The sequence below is a fragment of the Nerophis lumbriciformis genome, linkage group LG12 (genome assembly GCF_033978685.3).
Source record: "Nerophis lumbriciformis linkage group LG12, RoL_Nlum_v2.1, whole genome shotgun sequence".
Classification (NCBI taxonomy): domain Eukaryota; kingdom Metazoa; phylum Chordata; class Actinopteri; order Syngnathiformes; family Syngnathidae; genus Nerophis; species Nerophis lumbriciformis.
The window spans coordinates 18,863,624-18,886,247 of record NC_084559.2 but is presented as its reverse complement, the minus strand read 5'-3'; the positions used below and the strand labels follow the sequence as shown (position 1 = coordinate 18,886,247).

Sequence of the window (22,624 nt, the reverse complement as noted above, 5' to 3'; positions counted from 1 at the left end):
TGGGCAACGCGACCCACGGATAATCCTTGAAATCCCTCAACAAATCCTTTTTTGATTTCGTATAGGGATCAATTCCATTGCATAGTTTGATATGCACACCCAGATATCTACTAGATCCCAAATAACAAGTAGTAAATAGCATTTGCAAACTATAAAATTGCACATACTATAAGTGGACGTCTTTGTGGGTGATATACTACACTTCCCTCCTCATTCATTGCAACATGCTCCAACTTGTGGTGTTTTGCTACGTTGTGGAACATGCAGCACACAACTATAAACTGCACCACTTTTTCTGGGGTATCAAAAGTAGAGATGTCCGATAATGGCTTTCTTGCCGATATCCGATATTCCGATATTGTCCAACTCTTAATTACCGATTCCGATATCAACCGATACCGATATATACAGTCGTGGAATTAACACATTATTATGCCTAATTTTGTTGTGATGCCCCGCTGGATGCATTAAACAATGTAACAAGGTTTTCCAAAATAAATCAACTCAAGTTATGGAAAAAAATGCCAACATTCATCCATCCATCCATTTTCTACCGCTTGTCCCTTTTGGGGTCGCGGGGGGTGCTGGAGCCTCTCTCAGCTGCATTCGGGCACAAGAAAATGCCAACATGGCACTGCCATATTTATTATTGAAGTCACAAAGTGCATTATTTTTTTTTTTAACATGCCTCAAAACAGCAGCTTGGAATTTGGGACATGCTCTCCCTGAGAGAGCATGAGGAGGTTGAGGTGGGCGGGGTTGTTCTGTTGTGTTTATGTTGTGTTACGGTGCGGATGTTCTCCCGAAATGTGTTTGTCATTCCTGTTTGGTGTGGTTTCACAGTGTGGCGCATATTTGTAACAGTGTTAAAGTTGTTTATACGGCCACCCTCAGTGTCGCCTTTATGGCTATTGACAAATTATGCGTTGCATTCACTTGTGTGTGTGAAAAGCTGTAGATATTATGTAACTGGGCCGGCACGCAAAGGCAGTGCCTTTAAGGTTTATTGGCGCTCTGTACTTCTCCCTACGTCTGTGTACACAGCGGCGTTTTAAAAAGTCATAAATTGTACTTTTTGAAACAGATACCGATAATTTTTAAACCGATACCGATAATTTCCGATATTACATTTTAAAACATTTATAATAATAATAATATCGGCAGTCCGATATTATCGGACATCTCTAATCAAAAGCGATCTAAACAACATAACATTTTTAACACGCCAAAGATGCGCTTTGAGGGACACCAGCACTAACAGTGTAACAGCAATAGTAAGCTGCTTTTATGCGGATGTGAAAAAAATGCAGTGTTCTGAAAAGTTTTTTCTTTCAGGAGATATTGATTAATTTTAGTGTCTGCTGGCTCGGAATCCGCCCTAAAGTCATTCAGTAGCTCAAAAATGTAATTGCTGGGTGGACAATGTATATATTTTTTCCTAACAGTCCAAATATGATGAGATGCACATGAGAGATTCAATCTCCATCGTCTGTCTTGCACGGATCGCCACCTTCTCAAAATGCCGCAGCCATTTGTGGCTTACTTCAATCAACCGCATCAAGCCACCGACACAGACCCCAGAGTGCAAGGCCGGAACAGACGGGCACAGACCCCGCCCAACAGGAAGAGAAACCTGCGTGACGCCACAGCCCATGACCCCCGCAGGCGCTCCACAGCAGTCTAACACGACGCCACGCCAGTCCACCCCCTGCCAAACAAAGCCAGCGCCTGCCCAACCCGACTCTGCGGAGTCCACACCAGTAACCCCAGGCAAAAAAACTGCACAGCCCCCATGCTTAACAGGAACACGCACCCCAGCTATCCACGCAGTAATCCGCTCAAACGAGTCCTGGCCAGGTAACGAAGCCTCTCAACGGGGGAAGAAGTCCACCCGCCCACATGTCAACAAGCCAACGCCAGCCAGTACCCACAATTCCATCAGCGCACGGCCACCAATCACGGCCCCCCCGACCACTCCAACCCAACAAAGCAACGCCAACCGCAATATACAAAATTAACAATAGTCCAACACAAAATGAACAAACTGATTTGTTTTGATAAAAAAAATTACCCCTTTGATTTTCAGATTTGATTTCTTTTGGACATTGGCTTCCATTTAAGCGGGTATTTGTTAGGAAGAATTGGTTGATTTAGTTGATGTTGACATAAACAGGTTCCAAAGTATACATATTGATAGAGATGTCCGATTATGGCTTTTTTGCCGATATCCGATATTCCGATATTGTCCAACTCTTAATTACCGATTCCGATATCAACCGATACCGATATATACAGTCGTGGAATTAACACATTATTATGCCTAATTTTGTTGTGATGCCCCGCTGGATGCATTAAACAATGTAACAAGGTTTTCTAAAATAAATCAATTCAAAGTTATGGAAAAAAATGCCAACATGGCACTGCCATATTTATTATTGAAGTCACAAAGTGCATTATTTTATTTAACATGCCTCAAAAACAACAGCTTGGAATTTGGGACATGCTCTCTCTGAGAGAGCATGAGGAGGTTGAGGTGGGTGGGGTTGGGGGGGGGGGACGGGTTGAGGTGTGGGTGGGTGGGGGGGGGGGGGGGTTAGGGGGTTAGGGGGGTGTATATTGTAGCGTCCCGGAAGAGTTAGTGCTGCAAGGGCTTCTGGGTATTTGTTCTGTTGTGTTTATGTTGTGTTACGGTGAGGATGTTTTCCCGAAATGTGTTTGTCATTCTTGTTTGGTGCGGGTTCACAGTAGAGATGTCCGATAATGGCTTTTTGCCGATATCCGATATTTCGATATTGTCCAACTCTTTAATTACCGATACCGATATCAACCGATATATGCAGTCGTGGAATTAACACATTATTATGCCTAATTTGGACAACCAGGTATGGTGAAGATAAGGTACTTTTAAAAAAAAATTAATAAAATAAGATAAATAAATTAAAAACATTTTCTTGAATAAAAAAGAAAGTAAAAGAATATAAAAACAGTTACATAGAAACTAGTAATGAATGAAAATGAGTAAAATTAACTGTTAAAGGTTAGTACTATTAGTGGACCAGCAGCACGCACAATCATGTGTGCTTACAGACTGTATCCCTTGCAGACTGTATTGATATATATTGATATATAATGTAGGAACCAGAATATTAATAACAGAAAGAAACAACCCTTTTGTGTGAATGAGTGTGAATGAGTGAGGTTTTTTGGATTGGTGCACTAATTGTAAGTGTATCTTGTGTTTTTTTATGTTGATTTAATAAAAACAAAAACAAAAACAAACAAACAAAAAAAAAAGATACCGATAATAAAAAAAACGATACCGATAATTTCCGATATTACATTTTAACGCATTTATTGGCGATATCTGCAGGCCGATATTATCGGACATCCCTAGTTCACAGTGTGGCGCATATTTGTAACAGTGTTAAAGTTGTTTATACGGCCACCCTCAGTGTGACCTGTATGGCTGTTGACCAAGTATGCCTTGCATTCACTTGTGTGTGTAAAAAGACGTAGATGTTATGTGACTGGGCCGGCACGCAAAGGCAGTGCCTTTAAGGTTTATTGGCGCTCTGGACTTCTCCCTACGTCCGTGTACACAGCGGCGTTTTAAAAAGTCATACATTTTACTTTTTGAAATCGATACCAATAATTTCCGATATTACATTTTAAAGCATTTATCGGCCGATAAATATCGGCAGTCCGATATTATCGGACATCCCTACATATTGAGTATATAAAAATGGAGGTACTTTTATACCCAAAACCAACATTTTAATCACATCTTGATATTTTTATTTGAAAATGTGCAGAATCATCCAAAGACTTCATCCTAACCTGACCCCAAGGAACTGTGGTTGCTCTCCCGGAGCGCTGGATTCACTCTCCATTTTTAGAGAGTCGATGTGGGCGATGGAAATGACGGTGGCGGCAACATACCAGGGCAGGCCCAAGAAGGAACAAGCCGCCATCAAGACGCCCACCCAGAAGAGATCCAAATGGTAGCCACAACCTTTCTGCAGGAACAGCAGGCACAGAAGGTCATTAATGACAAAACCAACACATGTCTTGCTTCCTATATTCTTGTGGCTCCCCTATACAACTTTGTATAAGACAACTAAGACATCTTTATAGACAACTTTATATATGACAACTTTGTATGAGACAATTTTATATAAGACAACTTTGTATAAGACAACATTAGATGACAACTTTATATAAGACAACTTTGTATAAGACAACTTTATATAAGACAACTTTATACACAATACATCTTTATACAAGACAACTTTGTATAAGACAACTAAGACATCTTTATAGACAATTTTATATAAGACAACTTTGTATAAGACAACTAAGACATCTTTATAGACAATTTTATATAAGACAACTTTGTATAAGACAACTAAGACATCTTTATAGACAATTTTATATAAGACAACTTTGTATAAGACAACTTTATATAAGACAACTTTATACACAATACATCTTTATATAAGACAACTTTGTATAAGACAACTAAGACATCTTTATAGACAACTTTATATAAGACAACTTTATATAAGACAACTTTATATATGACAACTTTGTATAAGACAATTTTATATAAGACAACTTTGTATAAGACAACATTATATGACAACTTTATATAAGACAACTTTGTATAAGACAACTTTATATAAGACAACTTTATACACAATACATCTTTATATAAGACAACTTTGTATAAGACAACTAAGACATCTTTATAGACAATTTTATATAAGACAACTTTGTATAAGACAACTTTATATAAGACAACTTTATACACAATACATCTTTATATAAGACAACTTTGTATAAGACAACTAAGACATCTTTATAGACAATTTTAGATAAGACAACTTTGTATAAGACAAGTTTGTATAAGACAACTTTATATAAGACAACTTTATACACAATACATCTTTATATAAGACAACTTTGTATAAGACAACTAAGACATCTTTATAGACAATTTTATATAAGACACGTTTATATAAGACAACTTTGTATAAGACAACTTTATACACAATACATCTTTATATAAGACAACTTTATATAAGACGACTTTATACACAATACATCTTTATATAAGACAACTTTGTATAAGACAACTAAGACATCTTTATAGACAATTTTATATAAGACAACTTTGTATAAGACAACTTTATATAAGACAAGTTTATATAAGACAACTCTGTACAAGACAACTTTATATAAGACAACTTTGTATAAGACAACTTTATATAAGACAACTTTGTATAAGACAACTTTGTATAAGACAAGTTTATAAAAGACAAGTTTATATAAGACAACTCTGTACAAGACAACTTTATATAAGACAAGTTTATATAAGACAAGTTTATATAAGACAACTCTGTACAAGACAACTTTATATAAGACAACTTTATATAAGACAAGTTTATATAAGACAACTCTGTACAAGACAACTGTATATAAGACAACTTTGTATAAGACAACTTTATATAAGACAACTTTGTATAAGACAACTTTGTATAAGACAACTTTATATAAGACAACTTTATACACAATACATCTTTATATAAGACAACTTTGTATAAGACAACTAAGACATCTTTATAGACAATTTTATAGAAGACAACTTTGTATAAGACAACTTTATATAAGGCAAGTTTATATAAGACATCTTTATATAAGACAACTTTATATAAGACAACTTTATATAAGACAACTTTGTATGAGACAACTTTATATAAGACAACTTTATATAAAACAATTTTATATAAGACAACTTTGGACAAGACAACTTTATATAAGACAACTAAGACATCTTTATATAAGACAACTTTGTATAATATATGAGTACGTATTTTCTATTGTTTCATTGAAAATAAAACAGCAAAGTCCATTTGGCTGTCATCGGTTTTGATTATGAGACACAATTGTGTCAAAGTCATGTTTTTTTTTTTCATGCTTGAAATAAGAAATGATTACTTTAAAAAAGTAGTTTTATACTTGTGAGTGTTGATGACACAGCTTTGCAACAGTTGATATTCTAGTTTCAAGCATGTTTTACTCAATATAGGTCATCAAATCTCAGCAACAAGCTGTAATATCTTACTGAGATCATCTAGGACCAAAACCCTTAAAACAAGTAAAACACTCATATATCATCTTATCAGACAGAAAATAAGCAAATATCAGCCTTATTTGAGATATTTAATCCTACTTAGATTTCAGTTTTTGCAGTGCACTTGTACCTTGAGTTTGTTCTCCTTGCGGTTGACGATGACAGCGCTGATCTGCTGATCCATGAAGATGAGAATGGTGACCAAGAGTGCGGGGACAAAACTGCCCAAGTAAACCCACCAGGGGTTCTTCCCAAACGGCATCACCAGCCAGCCACGACCCGGCCGAGTCGGCTAGTTGGAGATAAGAAAACTCTTTAGCTCCCCAATAAGTCGGCGTTCATAATACGAAAGTTAATCATGAACTCCTCAGGCAAGACATGTATTTGCTTTATCAACACAGTCAGGAAATTGAAGTCAATTAAGCTTTTTGACACTTACCGCCCTCTTTTTTCGGAAATGTCTCCTTTCTCGCTATCTTGTTTGTGGAGTAATTGTACATTCGCATGATTGATGAAAATGAACACAATGTTCCCCAGAAGCAATTCAACCTGGACTGGTGTATTACAATATCTTAACTTGCCGATATCGGGCCCACAATTCATTTTACCCAGCCGACAAACTGCTGCTGCTTTCATAGCACTCAAATCAGCTTGCATTCTTAATTTCGCCTCTTGAAGCTAAAGTGAAGCAACAAGTCGTGCATGCCGAGGGTTCAAATGCAAGCAATCACTGGCAACATGCTGTGACATGCATGGTGCTTTCATATCCAGCTTGCCAGCTATTTTTTTGCATAATGTGACAGCTTTTCACAGTGAGACGTGATACAAGAGATGCAATTTGCATTATTACAGTGAGAAAATCAATCATTTAGTTTCCCACCTGTTCTAGACTGCAATATGATTCAAGTAAAGAACACCACAATTTGACATGTTCCATTGACAATATAGAACAGGGGTCACCAACCTTTTTGAAACCAAGAGCTACTTCTTGGGTACTGATTAATGCGAAGGGCTACCAGTTTGATACACACTTAAATAAATTGCCAGAAATAGCCAATTTGCTCAATTTACCTTTAACTCTATGTTATTATTAATAATTAATTATATTTATCTTTGTGGAAACACTGATCATCTTAATGATTTCTCACAATAAATATATATAGAAACATAAATATCAATATGAACTATACTAGGTCAGAGTTCATTTATATTAAACACAAAAAACACTTTACATTTTAAGTGTTTATATATATTATATACAATTTGTAACTTACAAATTGTCATTTGTAAGTTACATATAAGTGTGATTTAAATATATAGAATAGCTAAATAAATAAATCTATACATATATATATATATAAAAAAAAGGGTATTTCTGTCTGTTATTCCGTCGTACATTTTTTTCCCTTTTACGGAAGGTTTTTTGTAGAGAATAAATGATTAAAAAAAACACTTAATTGAACGGTTTAAAAGAGGAGAAAAAACGGAAAAAAATGAAAATGAAATTTTGAAACATAGTTTATCTTCAATTTCGACTCTTTAAAATTCAAAATTCAATCGAAAAAAAGAAGAGAAAAACTAGCTAATTCGAATCTTTTTGAAAAAATTAAAAAACGAATTTATGGAACATCATTAGTAATTTTTCCTGATTAAGATTAATTTTCGAATTTTGATGACATGTTTTAAATAGGTTAAAATCCAATCTGCACTTTGTTGGAATATATAACAAATTGGACCAAGCTATATTTCTAACAAAGACAAATCATTATTTCTTCTAGATTTTCCAGAACAACATTTTTAAAAGAAATTCAAAAGACTTTGAAATAAGATTTAAATTTGATTCTACAGATTTTCTAGATTTGCCAGAATAATTTTTTTGAATTTTAATTATAATAAGTTTGAAGAAACATTTCACAAATATTCTTCGTCGAAAAAACAGAAGCTAAAATGAAGAATTAAATTAAAATGTATTTATTATTCTTTACAATAAAAAAAAAAAAAATTTACTTGCACATTGATTTATTTTTTTTAATTTTTTTTATTTTTTTATTTTTTTTATTTTTTTTAATTTTTTTTATGTCCTGTCCAGCTTCTCAGGCAAATCATATAGTTGATGTAGATGCCCATGTCGGCTGTTCAGATTTACTTTACAAAAGAGAAGTGTAGGATACTTCTCTTGTTGCCTTATTTGTATTTGACTTTATTAAATGTATTTATATTATCATTTAGTGCAGCCGGGCCGGAGCAGGAGGGGATAGAAAGAGAAAAAAAAAGAAGACAGAGGGGGAAATTGTGGGGACAAGAGGGGGATTAGACAGAGAGACAAAAACAACAACAGCAAACAACAACAACAACAACAATAGAGCAACATCAGCAAATATGACATGTACAAATATGATGGTAAAAGTAATAGCAAATAAGCAGTTAGCGAAAAATAAAAAATAATACAGAAATGACAATGAGCATTATTACACTACAAATGGATCAATACAAATACCAATAGAAATAGCGCTATTGATAATGAACAATACCAATAATTTACCTTTATTATCAACAATACAGTTGTTTAAATGCAACAATACATATACGTAATGATAACTTGAGATACGAAAGAATGCAGAAAAATGGAGGGGGAGAAAGAGAAGCAACCTACATTAACCTTGTAGATTGTTATAGTCACAATAGGTTAAGCTTTGTCAGTGTGCCATGTGTTACACCCAGTTTACCCTAGGGCAACAACGTTAATATATGTTTGATGAAACGTGATTATGTGCATGAGTGTAAGTATGCATATGTACTTGTATATGTACAGAATGTGTATATGTGTTTGTACAATGAATGTATATGTACAGAATGTGTATATGTGTTTGTACAGTGAATGTATATGTACAGTATGTGTATGTGTATGTTTGTATATTGAATGTGCGTGTGGATGTACGAACATTAGGTAGGTAAATATGTACTGTATTTGTGTATGTATGTGGGAGCGTAGGTACCTATGTACGTATGTGAGCATATGTGAATTTGCATGTACAATACATTCGACTCCCAGAGTGCGTGGGAGCCAGAGCACGGCCCCATCACCCCCGAGAGCCCAACCCACAAACAGGAGGCGTGGTGCCCAGGGAACCAGGGACCACCCCCCCACATTGATTTAAATTGTCAGGAAAGAAGAGGAAGGCATTTAAAAGGTAAAAAGGTATATGTGTTTAAAAATCCTAAAATCATTTTTAAGGTTGTATTTTTTCTCTAAAATTGTCTTTCTGAAAGTTATAAGAAGCAAAGTAAAAAAAATAAATGAATTTATTTAAACAAGTGAAGACCAAGTCTTTAAAATATTTTCTTGGATTTTCAAATTCTATTTGAGTTTTGTCGCTCTTAGAATTAAAAATGTCGAGCAAAGCGAGACCAGCTTGCTAATAAATAAATCAAATTTAAAAAATAGAGGCAGCTCACTGGTAAGTGCTGCTATTTGAACTATTTTTAGAACAGGCCAGCGGGCGACTCATCTGGTCCTTACGGGCGACCTGGTGCCCGCGGGCACCGCGTTGGTGACCCCTGACATAGAACATTACACACAGCGCTAAAAAATCTATCAACATGTTTTAGTACGACTTCGGTAAGCTATGAAGCCGCACCACTTGATGGATTGCCGGCGCATTACGGATACCATAGTCAGACGTACTGTGCTTCAACATAGGAGTATTATTATGATGTGTGTATAAGGTAAGACATATTATCTGGCGTTTTGTTTCGCAATATTATGCAAAAGCAACTTTTCTAACCTTCTGGTACCGGCTGATCTGTATTTGTGATCTGCATAAGTCCTGAAAAAATTGGGCGCGTCCGCCTTTGAAGTCCGTGGCGACACCGTAGTCGATAAGCTTCTTCTTTTTCTCCATCTTCTTCCAAATAAAGCTGGAAACAATTACCATCATTTCACATTTGTTCGGGTCATTCTGTGTAAAATAATGGAGTCACTACAAAAGGCGGACGCGCGCAATATTTCTGAATTTATGCAGATCCCAAATACGGATCAGCAGGTACCAGAAGGTAAGAAAAGTTGCTTTTGCATAATATTGCGAAACAAAATGCCAATTAATATGTATTACCTTAGTGATTTTCAACCACTGTGCCACGCATACTTGCCAACCTTGAGACCTCCGAATTCGGGAGATGGGCGGGGCGAGGTTGAGGTGGGCAGGTTTGGTGGTAGCCGGGGTGTATATTGGAAGAGTTAGTGCTTCAAGGGATTCTGGGTATTTGTTCTGTTGTGTTTATGTTGTGTTACGGTGCGGATGTTCTCCCGAAATGTGTTTGTCATTGTTGTTTGGTGTGGGTTCACAGTGTGGCGCATATTTGTAACAGTGTTAAAGTTGTTTATAAGGCCACCCTCATTGTGACCTGTATGGCTGTTGACCAAGTATGCTTGCATTGCTTGTGTGTGTGTAAAAGCCACATATATTCTGTTTGTATGGAGAAAAATCGGGCGTGACGACAGGTTGTAGAGGACGTTAAAGGCAGTGCCTTTAAGGCACGCCCCCAATATTGTTGTCCGGGTGGAAATTGGGAGAAATTCGGGAGAATGGTTGCCCCGGGAGATTTTCGGGAGGGGCACTGAAATTCGTGAGTCTCCCGGGAAAATTGGGAGAGTTGGCAAATATGGTGCCGCGGGACACTAGTGTGCCGTGAGATATTGTCTGGTGTGCCGTGGGAAATTATGCAACGTCACCGAATTGGTCCAAAAAATATTTTTTTGCAAATCAATAATCATAATAATGTGCCGTTGTCTAGTGCCTGTGCTGTGTAGAGCTTGGCAGGGTAATCTTGTAATACTCCATGTCAGTAGGTGGCAGCAGGTAGTTCATTGCTTTGTAGACGTCGGAACGCGTCGAGGATGGTTTGTCGTGATCCCAATATGCAGAGCACAGCGGGAGGCAGCGTGCAGGTAAAAAGGTATGTAAGGCTTAAACCAAAAAATTAACAAAAGGCAAGTCCCACTAGGAAAATGCACTGATGCATATGTAAAACTAAAGTAAAACTGAACTGGCTGCAAAGTCAACAAAAACAGAATGCTGGACGACAGCAAAGACTTACAGCGGGTGGAGCAAAGCTGGCATCCTCAAAGCACATCCGTACATGACATGACAATCAACAGTGTCCCCACAAAGAAGGACAGCGTACACACAACTTAAATAGTCTTGATTGCGAAAACAAAGCGGGTGTGGGCAATAGTGCTCAAAGGAAGGCGTGAAGCTGCTACAGGAGAACACCAACAAAACAGGAAGGGTCAGCAAAATAACAGCGCAGGACAGGAACTAAAGCACTACACACAGGAAACAACAACAAACTCAAAATAAGGCACGACAACCTGGTGGAGTTTCATTTTTTAACATTTTCTGCTGGTGGTGTGCCTCCGTATTTTTTTTATGAAAAAAATGTGCCTTGGCTCAAAAAAGCACACACACCATAATAATACTCCTATGTTGAAGCACATCAAGCGGTGCGGCTTCAAAGCTTACCAAAGTCGTACTAAAACATGTTGATGGATTTTTGAGCGCCGCGTGTAATGTTCTATATTTTCAATGGAACATATAAAATGTTGGTGTTGTTTACTTGAGTCATATTGCCATCATAGTGCAGTCTACACGTATCTCTTATGTTTGACTGCCATCTACTGGTCACACTTATCATTACACCGTGTACCAAATAAAATTGCTTCAAGGCCGGTAAGCAAAACCAGAATGATTCCGTACATTAGGCGCACCGGGTTATGAGGCGCACTGTCAAGTTTTGAGGGAAAAAAAAGATTTTAAGTTAAGGTTATAGTCCAAAAATTGCATAGGGCCCTGACATCTAAAAAGTACAACTCTGTTCATTGTTATGTTCATATATTTGTTATGTTTTTCATGTGTACGCACACATCAACACACATACAGTATGAGATGAGATCAATGAGATAAGGTGAGAACAGGATAGAAACTGCTGTGGAACTAGTAACAAAGCAATATGCCATGGAAATACAATGTTAACAGTGGTTAAAAGGACTTGAAAGGACTCAAAACTTAACTTAACTTAATCTGTCAGTAGACTTGCTATGTAAAGCGCTAAAAACTACAACAAAGATGACCGGTAGAAGTGGAGGCATGTAAATAAGACCGCCTATCCTGAGAAGGCTGTCAGAAAGCAGCTTGAAGATAGTCTGTTAAACACGGTCCATGCAACATTTTGACCAAAGAACCACCTTTACATGTTATGTAGACAACAAAGAAGTGTTTAAATGTAGAAAAAAAAATCATAATATGACATAATGCATACAATGTAATGTATATACCTAAAAGATGGCCATAGAACTCTGGGAGATAGCGTGACGCATCGCCGTATTTACCACGCAAAACTAAAACAAATGCCATTTTGGCTAAAAAACCCGCAAATGAGTTAGTTTCTCCGTCTATTTCTCAGTTGTTCCAACAATAGTAGACAGACAAGGAGATGGGAAGGGAAGAGCATTTGATAGCATTCCCAAAGATCCCAAAAGACGACACAAGTGGATTACCTGAACAAAAACACAGAAAATACCTTGAATTCTGTCGGGACAATTAACTTGGGAGTTTTGAGGCCAATCAGCATGTCAAGGCCCACAAACGTCATGATTGACATGAAGATGGAGAAGTCGCTGATGAGTTTTCTCAGCTGGAATAAGAAGCAAGAAGGAAAAATAAATGATTAAACAATCGACATAACATTTCTGGACAAGGTCAAACAATTTGGAAGTTTGGAAAAAGCAGTTAATCAATGGGGTCACTACTAGAGATGTCCGATAATGGCTTTCTTGCCGATATTCCGATATTGTCCAACTCTTAAGTACCGATTCCGATATCAACCGATACCGATATATACAGTAGTGGAATCAACACATTATTATGCCTAATTTTGTTGTGATGCCCCGCTGGATGCATTAAACAATGTAACAAGGTTTTCCAAAATAAATCAACTCAAGTTATGGAAAAAAGTGCCAACAAAACTGCCATCTTTATTACTGAAGTCACAAAGTGCATTATTTTTTTTTTAAATGCCTCAAAACAGCAGCTTGGAATTTGGGACATGCTCTCCCTGAGAGAGGGATTCTGGGTATTTGTTCTGTTGTGTTTATGTTGTGTTACGGTGCGGATGTTCTCCCGGAATGTGTTTGTCATTCTTGTTTGGTGTGGGTTCACAGTGTGGCGCATATTTGTAAGAGTGTTAAAGTTGTTTATACGGCCACCCTCAGTGCATTGCATTCACGTATGTGATAAGCTGTAGATATTATGTGATTGGGCTGGCATGCAAAGGCAGAACCTTTAAGGCACGCCCCCAATATTGTTGTCTGGGTGGAAATCGGGAGAAATTCGGGAGAATGGTTGCCCCGGGAGATTTTCGGGAGGGGCACTGATTGGAATAGTATAGAATGTGTTATTGTAATCAAGCATGAGAGCATGACAAAGATACAGGTGACTACTTTTTTATGTGCAGTTAAAATACAATATAAAAAATAAATAACATGTTGCAAATATATACTGTACATAAATACCAGTGCAACAGTGAATGGAGCCGTGTGTGCAATTCTTTGTTTTGGGCACTCGATTCCACAAAATGATACTCAGAAAAAGGTACATTTTATCCCAGGGTGTGTTATTTGCATCTACAAACGTAGTAGCTAATCTAGCTGCTGGGTGAAATAGGGCAATATGCCAGTTACTAGTAAGCATGACTTTCCTCAAGTTGTACAGTTGGAGAAGCATATAAGACAGACAGTGGTAGTATCAATCAATCAAACAATCAATCAATCAATGTTTATTTATATGGCCCTAAATCACAAGTGTCTCAAAGGGCTGCACAAGCCACAACGACATCCGCAGACATTATTTTAGTATAGGGAGTATCATAACTTTGGAGGTGGTGACGCCCCTGACAAGCACTAGATCTATCGTATTACCGTTGCGATGCGTGGGTTCATTTATTATTTGTGTAAGACCACAGCTATCAATTATAGTCTGGAGCGCCACGCACGGAGGGTCCGATGGGGTATTTATATGGATATTAAAGTCCCCCATTATGATTATATTGTCGGCGTGCGTCACTTGATCAGCAACGAACTCTGAGAATTCACTGATAAAGTCCGAATAGGGCCCTGGGGGGCGGTAGATAACAGCCAGGTAGCGAGGCAGTGGTGTGACAGACCTCATAGTAAGCACCTCAAATGATTTATATTTATTATTTAGGTTAGGGTTAAGGTTAAAGTTTTCATTGTATAGTAGTGCGACCCCCCCCCCCCCCCCACCCCTTTTAAGGGGACGGGCAATATGCACATTCGTATAGTTAGGACAGGGGTCGGCAACCTTTACCAGTCAAAGAGCCATTTTGACCAGTTTCACAAATTATAGAAAACAATGGGAGCCGCAAATTCTTTTTGAAATTTTAAATGAAATAACACTGCATAAAAAGTTTTTTTTTTTTTGCTTTGTGCTATGTATAACCAGGGGCCTCAGACATGCTGCCCACAACTTTATGTGGATTTGAAAGCTGGTGCGGCACGCGGGTTTTAAATGAATGGCGCTTGCCAGCGTCATGCGTACCGAGATGGCACCCAATACAGTCAGCGTGCCTGATCAGCCACACGTTGTATGGGGCTACCGCTTGATCATGTTAGTAACAGCAAGGCATACTTGGTCAACAACCACACAGGTCACACTGACGGTATAAAAAAAAACAAACTTTAACACTCTTACTAATAATGCGCCACACTGTGAACCCACACCAAACAAGAATCCATCCATCCATCCATTTTCTACCGCTTATTCCCTTCGGGATCGCGGGGGGCGCTGGAGCCTATCTCAGCTACAATCGGGCGGAAGGCGGGGTACACCCTGGACAAGTCGCCACCTCATCGCAGGGCCAACACAGATAGACAGACAACATTCACACACTAGGGCCAATTTAGTGTTGCCAATCAACCTATGACAAACAAATTTCGGGAGAACATCTGTACCGTAACACAACATAAACACAACAGGACAAATACCCAGAATCCCATGCAGCCCTAACTCTTCCGGGATACATTATACACCCCCCGCTACCAAACCCCGTATACCTCAACCGACGCACAGAGGGGGGGGGGGAGGTTGATGTGTGAGGGAGTTCGGTTGGGGTGGGGTTGGGGTTTGGTGGTAGCAGGGGTGTATAATGTAGCCCGGGAGAGTCAGGGCTGCATGGGATTCTGGGTGTTTGTTCTGTTGTGTTTATGTTGTGTTAAGGTGCAGATGTTCTCCCGAAATGTGTTTGTCATTCTTGTTTGGTTTTGGTTCAAAGTGTGGCGCATTATTAGTAAGAGTGTTAAAGTTGTTTTATATGGCCACCGTCAGTGTAACCTGTGTGGCTGTTGACCAAGTATGCCTTGCTGTCATGTACGTGTGCAAGCAGAAGATGTATATTGTATAACAAGTGTTGGGCTGGCACGCTGTTAATACAGATTGTAGAGGGCGCCAAATGTTGTGCCATCATGGCACGCCCTTATTATAGCCGTAAGTGTGAAAATCGGTGAATATTAATCCCGGGAGTTTTCTACGAGAGGCACTGAAATCCGGAAGTCTCACGGGAAAATTGGGGGGTTCAGCAAGTAAGCTGCTGAGCCGCATCAGAGTGATCAAAGAGCCGCATGCGGCTGCGGAGCCGCGGGTTGCCGACCCCTGAGTTAGGAGGAGATGCCTCATTCAGTGCAAAAGAATCGTCTGGTTTGAGCTAGGCTTCGCTGAGACCAATGACGTTAAGATTGTTGTCTCTAATGACCTCATTAACTAATAACGTTTTGGAAGACATTGATCTTATGTTTAAAAGTAAGTCTCTTTGTTACCTTGGTGGGAAAGTAGCGGCTGAACTTGAACTTCTTGAGCGTGACAGTCATGGAGTAAGTCCCAAAGAAGAGGATGAAGGACATAAGTGCCAGATCTGGGACGTACTTGCAGGCATTTCCCTCCAAAGAGCCGCCGTACTTCAAACACTCCTTCTTACTCAGCTGGCTCCAGTCCAGAACTGTTACGTTCAACTGAGGGCAGAAGTCAGTCATGCAGAGACAGAGAGAATGTCTTTTTTACAGTCACATTTGTCAGCAGAGATGTCATGTTGTAATTCACAGAGTAGAGAGGAAGCATGAGGGTGACAGAATCCATAGTAATCAAGGACATTGACACGCTTAATCACAGATTTGACCTGTCTCCAGCCAGTACTTTTCCATTCACCTGACACTTCCAGTTCATTCTCTCAACCACCTTCACCTCACTCAATTATCCCCTGTCTGCATGTTCTTCACCACATCCAGAATTGTCCAGACTGTTCTTGTTAGAATAATTTTATCTAAGTTATCACAAAAAGTTTGTGTTGAAATGAATTCCCAGCGAGAAGACCAAAAGCTGTCTTTGAAACCTACCAAGAAGAAGGCTTGTAAATCTCCACTGTGTAGGGGGGAGCAACATGAAGGTGTTTCTGTTTACTTCATGTATTGTAATCAACAGAAAGATATTGTTTTAACCCAAGGACTACAAAGCGGAGAGAAGGCAGGATCTGCCCAAGTTCCAGACGACCTCTTTTTGAACCTCCTTTCTCAACTGTTTTACGAACCTCTTTTTGAACTGTTTTACGAACCTCTCTTTGAACTATTTTACGACCTTTTCTGTGAACTGTTGTAATCAAAGGCGATTGCTGTTTACGACCTCGTCCCTTAGAAGCAGCTGTTGTCATGTGGTCAGAGAAAGTCCAAATAAAGGGGGAGGCGTACAATCTTTTGGCAGAGTGTGCTGAGACACTGCACAAGGGTACAGTGTCCATGTGTCTCTCCTCAAATTGAGCCAAATTTTATTCTGTCTCTGTTTAATTCATACTTGCCAACCCTCCCGGATTTTCCGGGAGACTCCCGAAATTCAGCGCCTCTCCCGAAAACCTCCCGGGACAAATTTTCTCCCGAAAATCTCCCGAAATTCAGGCGGAGCTGGAGGGGGCGTGGCCTCCAGCTCCGCCTGAATTTCGGGAGATTTTCGGGAGAAAATTTGACCTGAGCGACGTGTTGACAGCCTGTTCTCACGTCCGCTTTCCCACCATATAAACAGCTAATGATCGAGGGTGAGTTCTTGGTTTCTTATGTGGGTTTATTGTTAGGCAGTTTCATTAACGTCCTCCCAGCGCGGTAACAACACACAACAACAGCAGTCACGTTTTTGTCCCCCGTAAAGCAGTTCGTCTGCCGTAAACAGCAATGTTGTGACACTTTTAAACAGGACAATACTGCCATCTACTGTACATGCATATGTGACCCACCCATAATGTGTCACATTTTTGTGTTGATTTATTTATTTTATTTTGTGGTTTGAATTTGTTTTTGGAGCTGTCATTACAGATTTATCAGTATTCACATTGGTCAGTAGGGGGCAGTAGGGCGTTTCTTCCCAATTGAATGCTATCACCTGCAGACCGGAAGTGTCTTGTCATTCTGATGAGCGCGACCAATCTGTGAACAATTGAAGCGTCCTGTGTGCTTTTTCCTCCTGTATAACAGGTTAGTTTTGGTGAATCAACTCACTGAATAATATCCATGTGATCTTTATAAGTTTAAGTACACATTCTGATGGTGGAGCCTAACTCTAAAGTGTTTGTGAGTTGTAGTTTGTATTTGTGAATGAATCCAGTGCACAGCTGCAGTAATCAATACAAAAAGGCGACGTGAGTGCGCAATGTTTGTATAGGAACTTCTGATCTTAATTCAGACTCCCAAATTAGAGCTCCCGTTTTCTTATTGATTTTATAATGTATATTTGTATAATGTGTGTGTTCTGAAATAGTGACAGAGAATAGAACAAGGATGGACAATTCAACCCTTAACTCAACAATGAGTGTTATGTGTGTGTATATGTGTAAATAAATGAACACTGAAATTAAAGTATTTCTTTTATTTATATATATATATATATATATATATATATATATATATATATATATATATATATATATATATATATATATATATATATATATATATATATATATATGTATACATATATATATATATGTAATAAAAAAAAAATATATATATATAGCTAGAATTCACTGAAAGTCAAGTATTTCTTATATATATATATCTTAACCACGCCCCCAACCACGCCCCCCGCCCCACCCCCGACCACGCCCCCTACCCCCCACCTCCCGAAATCGGAGGTCTCAAGGTTGGCAAGTATGGTTTAATTCTTTGCTTCTTGTCTTGCTTAATAGATGTCATCAGTGTTTGAACCTGACATCTTCTTCTGTTTAACTCGCCTGTTTTTAAACATCCTTCCTTATCTTGGTGTACACTTGATAGTCTTCTAGTCCTGACATTGTCTACTCCTCGTTCGCTGCCATAAGGGTCCATATCTACAATACAATCTGGTCCATAATGGAACCAGTCTACTATATCTCTGACCGGGACCCTAAGGGCTATTTACTGAGGAGGGGTTCACACGGAACAATCTATTTTGCATGATCCTGTCCAACAACCTCAGTGAATACATCCATGTTTTTCTGCACATTGCCTATCAGTCATCCTGGGATATCCTGGGCTCCACCACCACACTCCGTGCATAGACTGGCCCACTTACACAATCCGAGGCTTCTCGTTGCCAGTCATGCATCCTCAAAATTTTTTTCTGACAACTCAGATTTTGCCTGTTCAGTTCCTGATGTGTCCAGGGTTCTACTTGATTATCAGTAAATCAAAAACCAAATCCATGCCACTATCACTGCACCATTGACCTTATTACTGATAGCCTGCATGGTTTGCCTTTACTCTCTTGCTGCTCTCGAGAGAGCGAGGCTATGGACGACCATATTACTGATTTCCTGACAGCAGAAAAAACAACTAAACTCTTCATCCTTGTATGGAATAAATGACTTTACTCAAATAAATCTCCTTCACGGGGCAGAGCTTGTCACTCATATCCTCCTACACAAAGCCTACTGTGTCTGTTGTTCCGGGCAATGTCATAATCTATGAGCCAGGTTGTGACACCAAATAGTTAAGCATTTCAATGATTTAATATCAGATCAGTGATTGACAGGTTCAGCAAGCTGGTACATTTAATTATTCTCCCCTTTCATCTTCATGGCATCCTAACAGACAATTTCTCAAGTCAAGGTCCCCAGTTATGTCAACTGCCTTGCTCAATGCAGGTTCAGGTCTCCGGAGTCAAGCCAGTCCAGGAGTGTCTGCTTGCTTTTTCCTCTCCACCCCAGCTCCTTCATGAAGAACTTGTGCATTCTGTCAAGCCGGCATGATGCAGAGGACAAGGAAATTTAGGACCTTGTTAACTGGGGGTCGGGAGGTACGGCCCTGAGGATTGCTTCTGGGTTTCATCCCTGTCTCTGGCCTTGCCTTTTGTCTGCTTCTCCTATATTTCCTGTCTGTCTGCTTTACCTTACTCTAAGGACTGTGCTTGTCACTTCACCTTTGATTTGTGCAGCTATTGCATCCGTTACAGAAAGAAGGCAAAAGGGCGTCAAAACAACCCCCTGCCAATATCAAACTACAAGTTGATAACAGTTCTCTGTTCATCCAATTCTAACTTAATTAAGATTGATCTAAGATCAACTAATGGATGAACATTTAACAAAAACAAGCACTTACCCCAGAGACACTTGAGCTGTTATCTGGCACTGGAACTAAACCATTGAAGATCATTGCAGCCACTGTGAGTGGGGACAGGTAGAGGCCGAGGGGGTTAATGAGACAAAAAAAAAAGTAGATGAGGAGGTAAACAGACGGGAGTGAAATATGAAAAGCCAAACATAATATTAGAATGTACTCTGTTGGGCATGTCGACCAAAAAAAAGCTTACTCACTTGTAAGTGATGGCAGCCAAATTGTTCAAACGTGGCAAAAACAAACAAGAGACAAATCAGTTACAGAAGTCAACGTTTTAAGAAAATACCCAATGTTTTCCATTCATTCTATATCTTATCCGAATGTTTCACAAACTTGGAACATTTGTCTAATGGAAAAAACAACTTTTCTTACCTATTGGGTACCTGCTGTTGTGTAATTGAGGTCATGCAAAAGTCCCGAAAATTAGAAACCAAACCATGGAGGCATGGCAAAGTCATTTATAAAACAATCTTGCCTTCTTTCGTCCTTCCTCCAAAGGAATTTGCCACGTTTGTGACATCGACTCCATCTTTTGACCGCCCAATCACGGCACAAAAATGAACTCTTTCGTCCCGCCCCTACTCGCCCTGGGCCGATTCCGTCTTTCTGTGGTCAATTACGCAACCGGGTCCGTTTTCCCAAACGCCTGTCAAATGTCCAGCTCTTTTTCTGTTTTGTCATGTAAAATATCATCTGGAGCACAATCGTTCGATATTTCTGGGACGTAATCCTTGATATCACTCGACAAATCTTTTTTTGATAAAGTATAGGGATCTATTCAATTGCATAGTTTGATAGTTTTCTTTTTGCAGGAAGATTTAAGCCTATTTTATACTAAGATACTTTGTGCGCTGCTTGCTGTACAACAACCATCTTAGCTTCATCGACCACCAGTGTTTGGACTAACGCGTTACGAAGCCGTTATTTTTGGCGGTAAATAGTAATCTAACGCGTTATTTTTTATATTCAGTAACTCAGTTTCCGTTACTACATGATGCGTTACTGCGTTATTTTACGTTATTTTTCATGTAGTATCGGCTAGAAACTGAGAAGATCTGAGTGTGTTTTATTGGAGTGCTGCAGAAGAGGCGCGCTCTTTGTGTGTGTATGTGTGCGTGTGGGAGGGGGCGTGTCTGTGTTTACTAACAAGACGTCATTGCGAAGCCCGAAGCCGAGTTTCTTAACATGGAGATATTCTCACTACTTTTCTTTTGTCGACCACAAAGAACAGAACATTTTAGTTAATTGTAAGTTGTGTCTTGGATCAAAGATCCTATCCTAGCAATTCAAATCTGCTGAAACAGCTACAAAAGCAACATGCTTCGACGAAGCTAGGAAAGAAAGACACATTTTACCTCCTAAGCAACAGCGGCTGGATTTTAACGAGGCAGTGCTAGCCAGGACAACATTGATAGAGCCATTGCAGCACTGAAGGTACACACACTCTTGTCAATTCTCTTATATACTCTTTCATTCTAGACTTCTAGAGTGTTTGATTATCACATCACTCGAAATGTATAGACCAGGGGTGCTCATTACGTTGATTGCGATCTACCGGTCGATCTCGGAGGGTGTGTCAGTCGATCACCAGCCAGGCATTAAAAAAATAGTCCTAAAAATGAGCGATCATAAATCTTCACTATGACGTCACTTTCGTCACTTGATTGACATTCACGGCACCCGAGGGTCTTCTGAGATGACGCTGGCTGCTGCCAGATCATTAAAATTACCGACTGGAAGGCGAGAAACACTTTATTTCAACAGACTCTGGCGCCGTACCTGTCGTCAAAACTCCAAAGACCGACTGCACAGTTGCACAATAAAAGCTCTGCTTCATCCTGCCTGCGCTACCAAAATAAGAGTCTCAGAAAGCTGGCGTGCACAAGCTAGCAAGCTACGGAGTTTGCCGACAATGTATTTCTTGTAAAGTGTATACAAAGGAGTACGGAAGCTGGACAAATAAGATGCCAAAAACCAACCACTTTCATGTGGTATTGGACAGAAAGGAGGACTTTTTTTCTCCTCCATTCGAAAATGCGGATGTTATCATCACCACTGTCTGATTCCAATCTATGCAAGTCATCAGAATCAGGTAATACACCAACTTATATTCTTGTCTTCATGAAAGAAAGAAATCTATATGTGTTAAACATGCTTGTATTATCTTTAACCACCTTTAAGTTGTTAACAATATTAACTATATGTGTTAAACATGCTTGTATTATCTTTAACCACCTTTAAGTTGTTAACAATATTAACTATATGTGTTAAACATGCTTGTATTATTTTTAACCACCTTTAACTTGTTAACAATATTAACTATATGTGTTAAACATGCTTGCATTATTTTTAAACACCTTTAACTTGTTAACAATATTAACTATATGTATTAAACATACTTGTATTATCATTAAACACCTTTAATGTATTAACAATATTAACTATATGTGTTAAACATGCTTGCATTATCATTAAACACCTTTAACTTGTTAACAAAAACATATATTTCATAAATAAGTAAATATAAATTATATATATGAATGAGGTAGATCCCCACGACTTGATCAATTGAAAAGTAGCTCGCCTGCAGAAAAAGTGTGAGCACCCCTGGTATAGACTATAAAGTTCACAAACATAAAGAGGGATGCTCGTGGTCCAGGCCAATTTCCTAAACTAAAACTGGGGAAATGCCTAGAGTTCTGGGCTTCAGACATGATTTTATTTCAGAATTCCTTGAGAGAAAAAAAACGCCTGGTTAGGCTTTGTGTATGTAGTGTGTGCCTTCCTTG

The 22,624-nt window shown here is 38.8% G+C and overlaps 1 protein-coding gene across 2 annotated transcripts in view; it reads right to left on the bottom strand.

Moving 5' to 3' along the window:
• Positions 1–22,624, bottom strand: part of slc4a5a (solute carrier family 4 member 5a) — a 151,586-nt gene that overhangs the window by 29,650 nt on the left and 99,312 nt on the right. For both annotated transcript variants that reach the window (XM_061986024.2, XM_061986025.2), the window contains 5 exons: positions 19,818–19,852; positions 16,023–16,214; positions 12,713–12,826; positions 6,264–6,425; positions 3,838–4,016 (listed from right to left, as the gene is read on the bottom strand). In XM_061986024.2, coding sequence (XP_061842008.1) covers positions 3,838–4,016; positions 6,264–6,425; positions 12,713–12,826; positions 16,023–16,214; positions 19,818–19,852 — 682 coding nt within the window. The remainder of the gene's footprint in view (positions 1–3,837; positions 4,017–6,263; positions 6,426–12,712; positions 12,827–16,022; positions 16,215–19,817; positions 19,853–22,624) is intronic.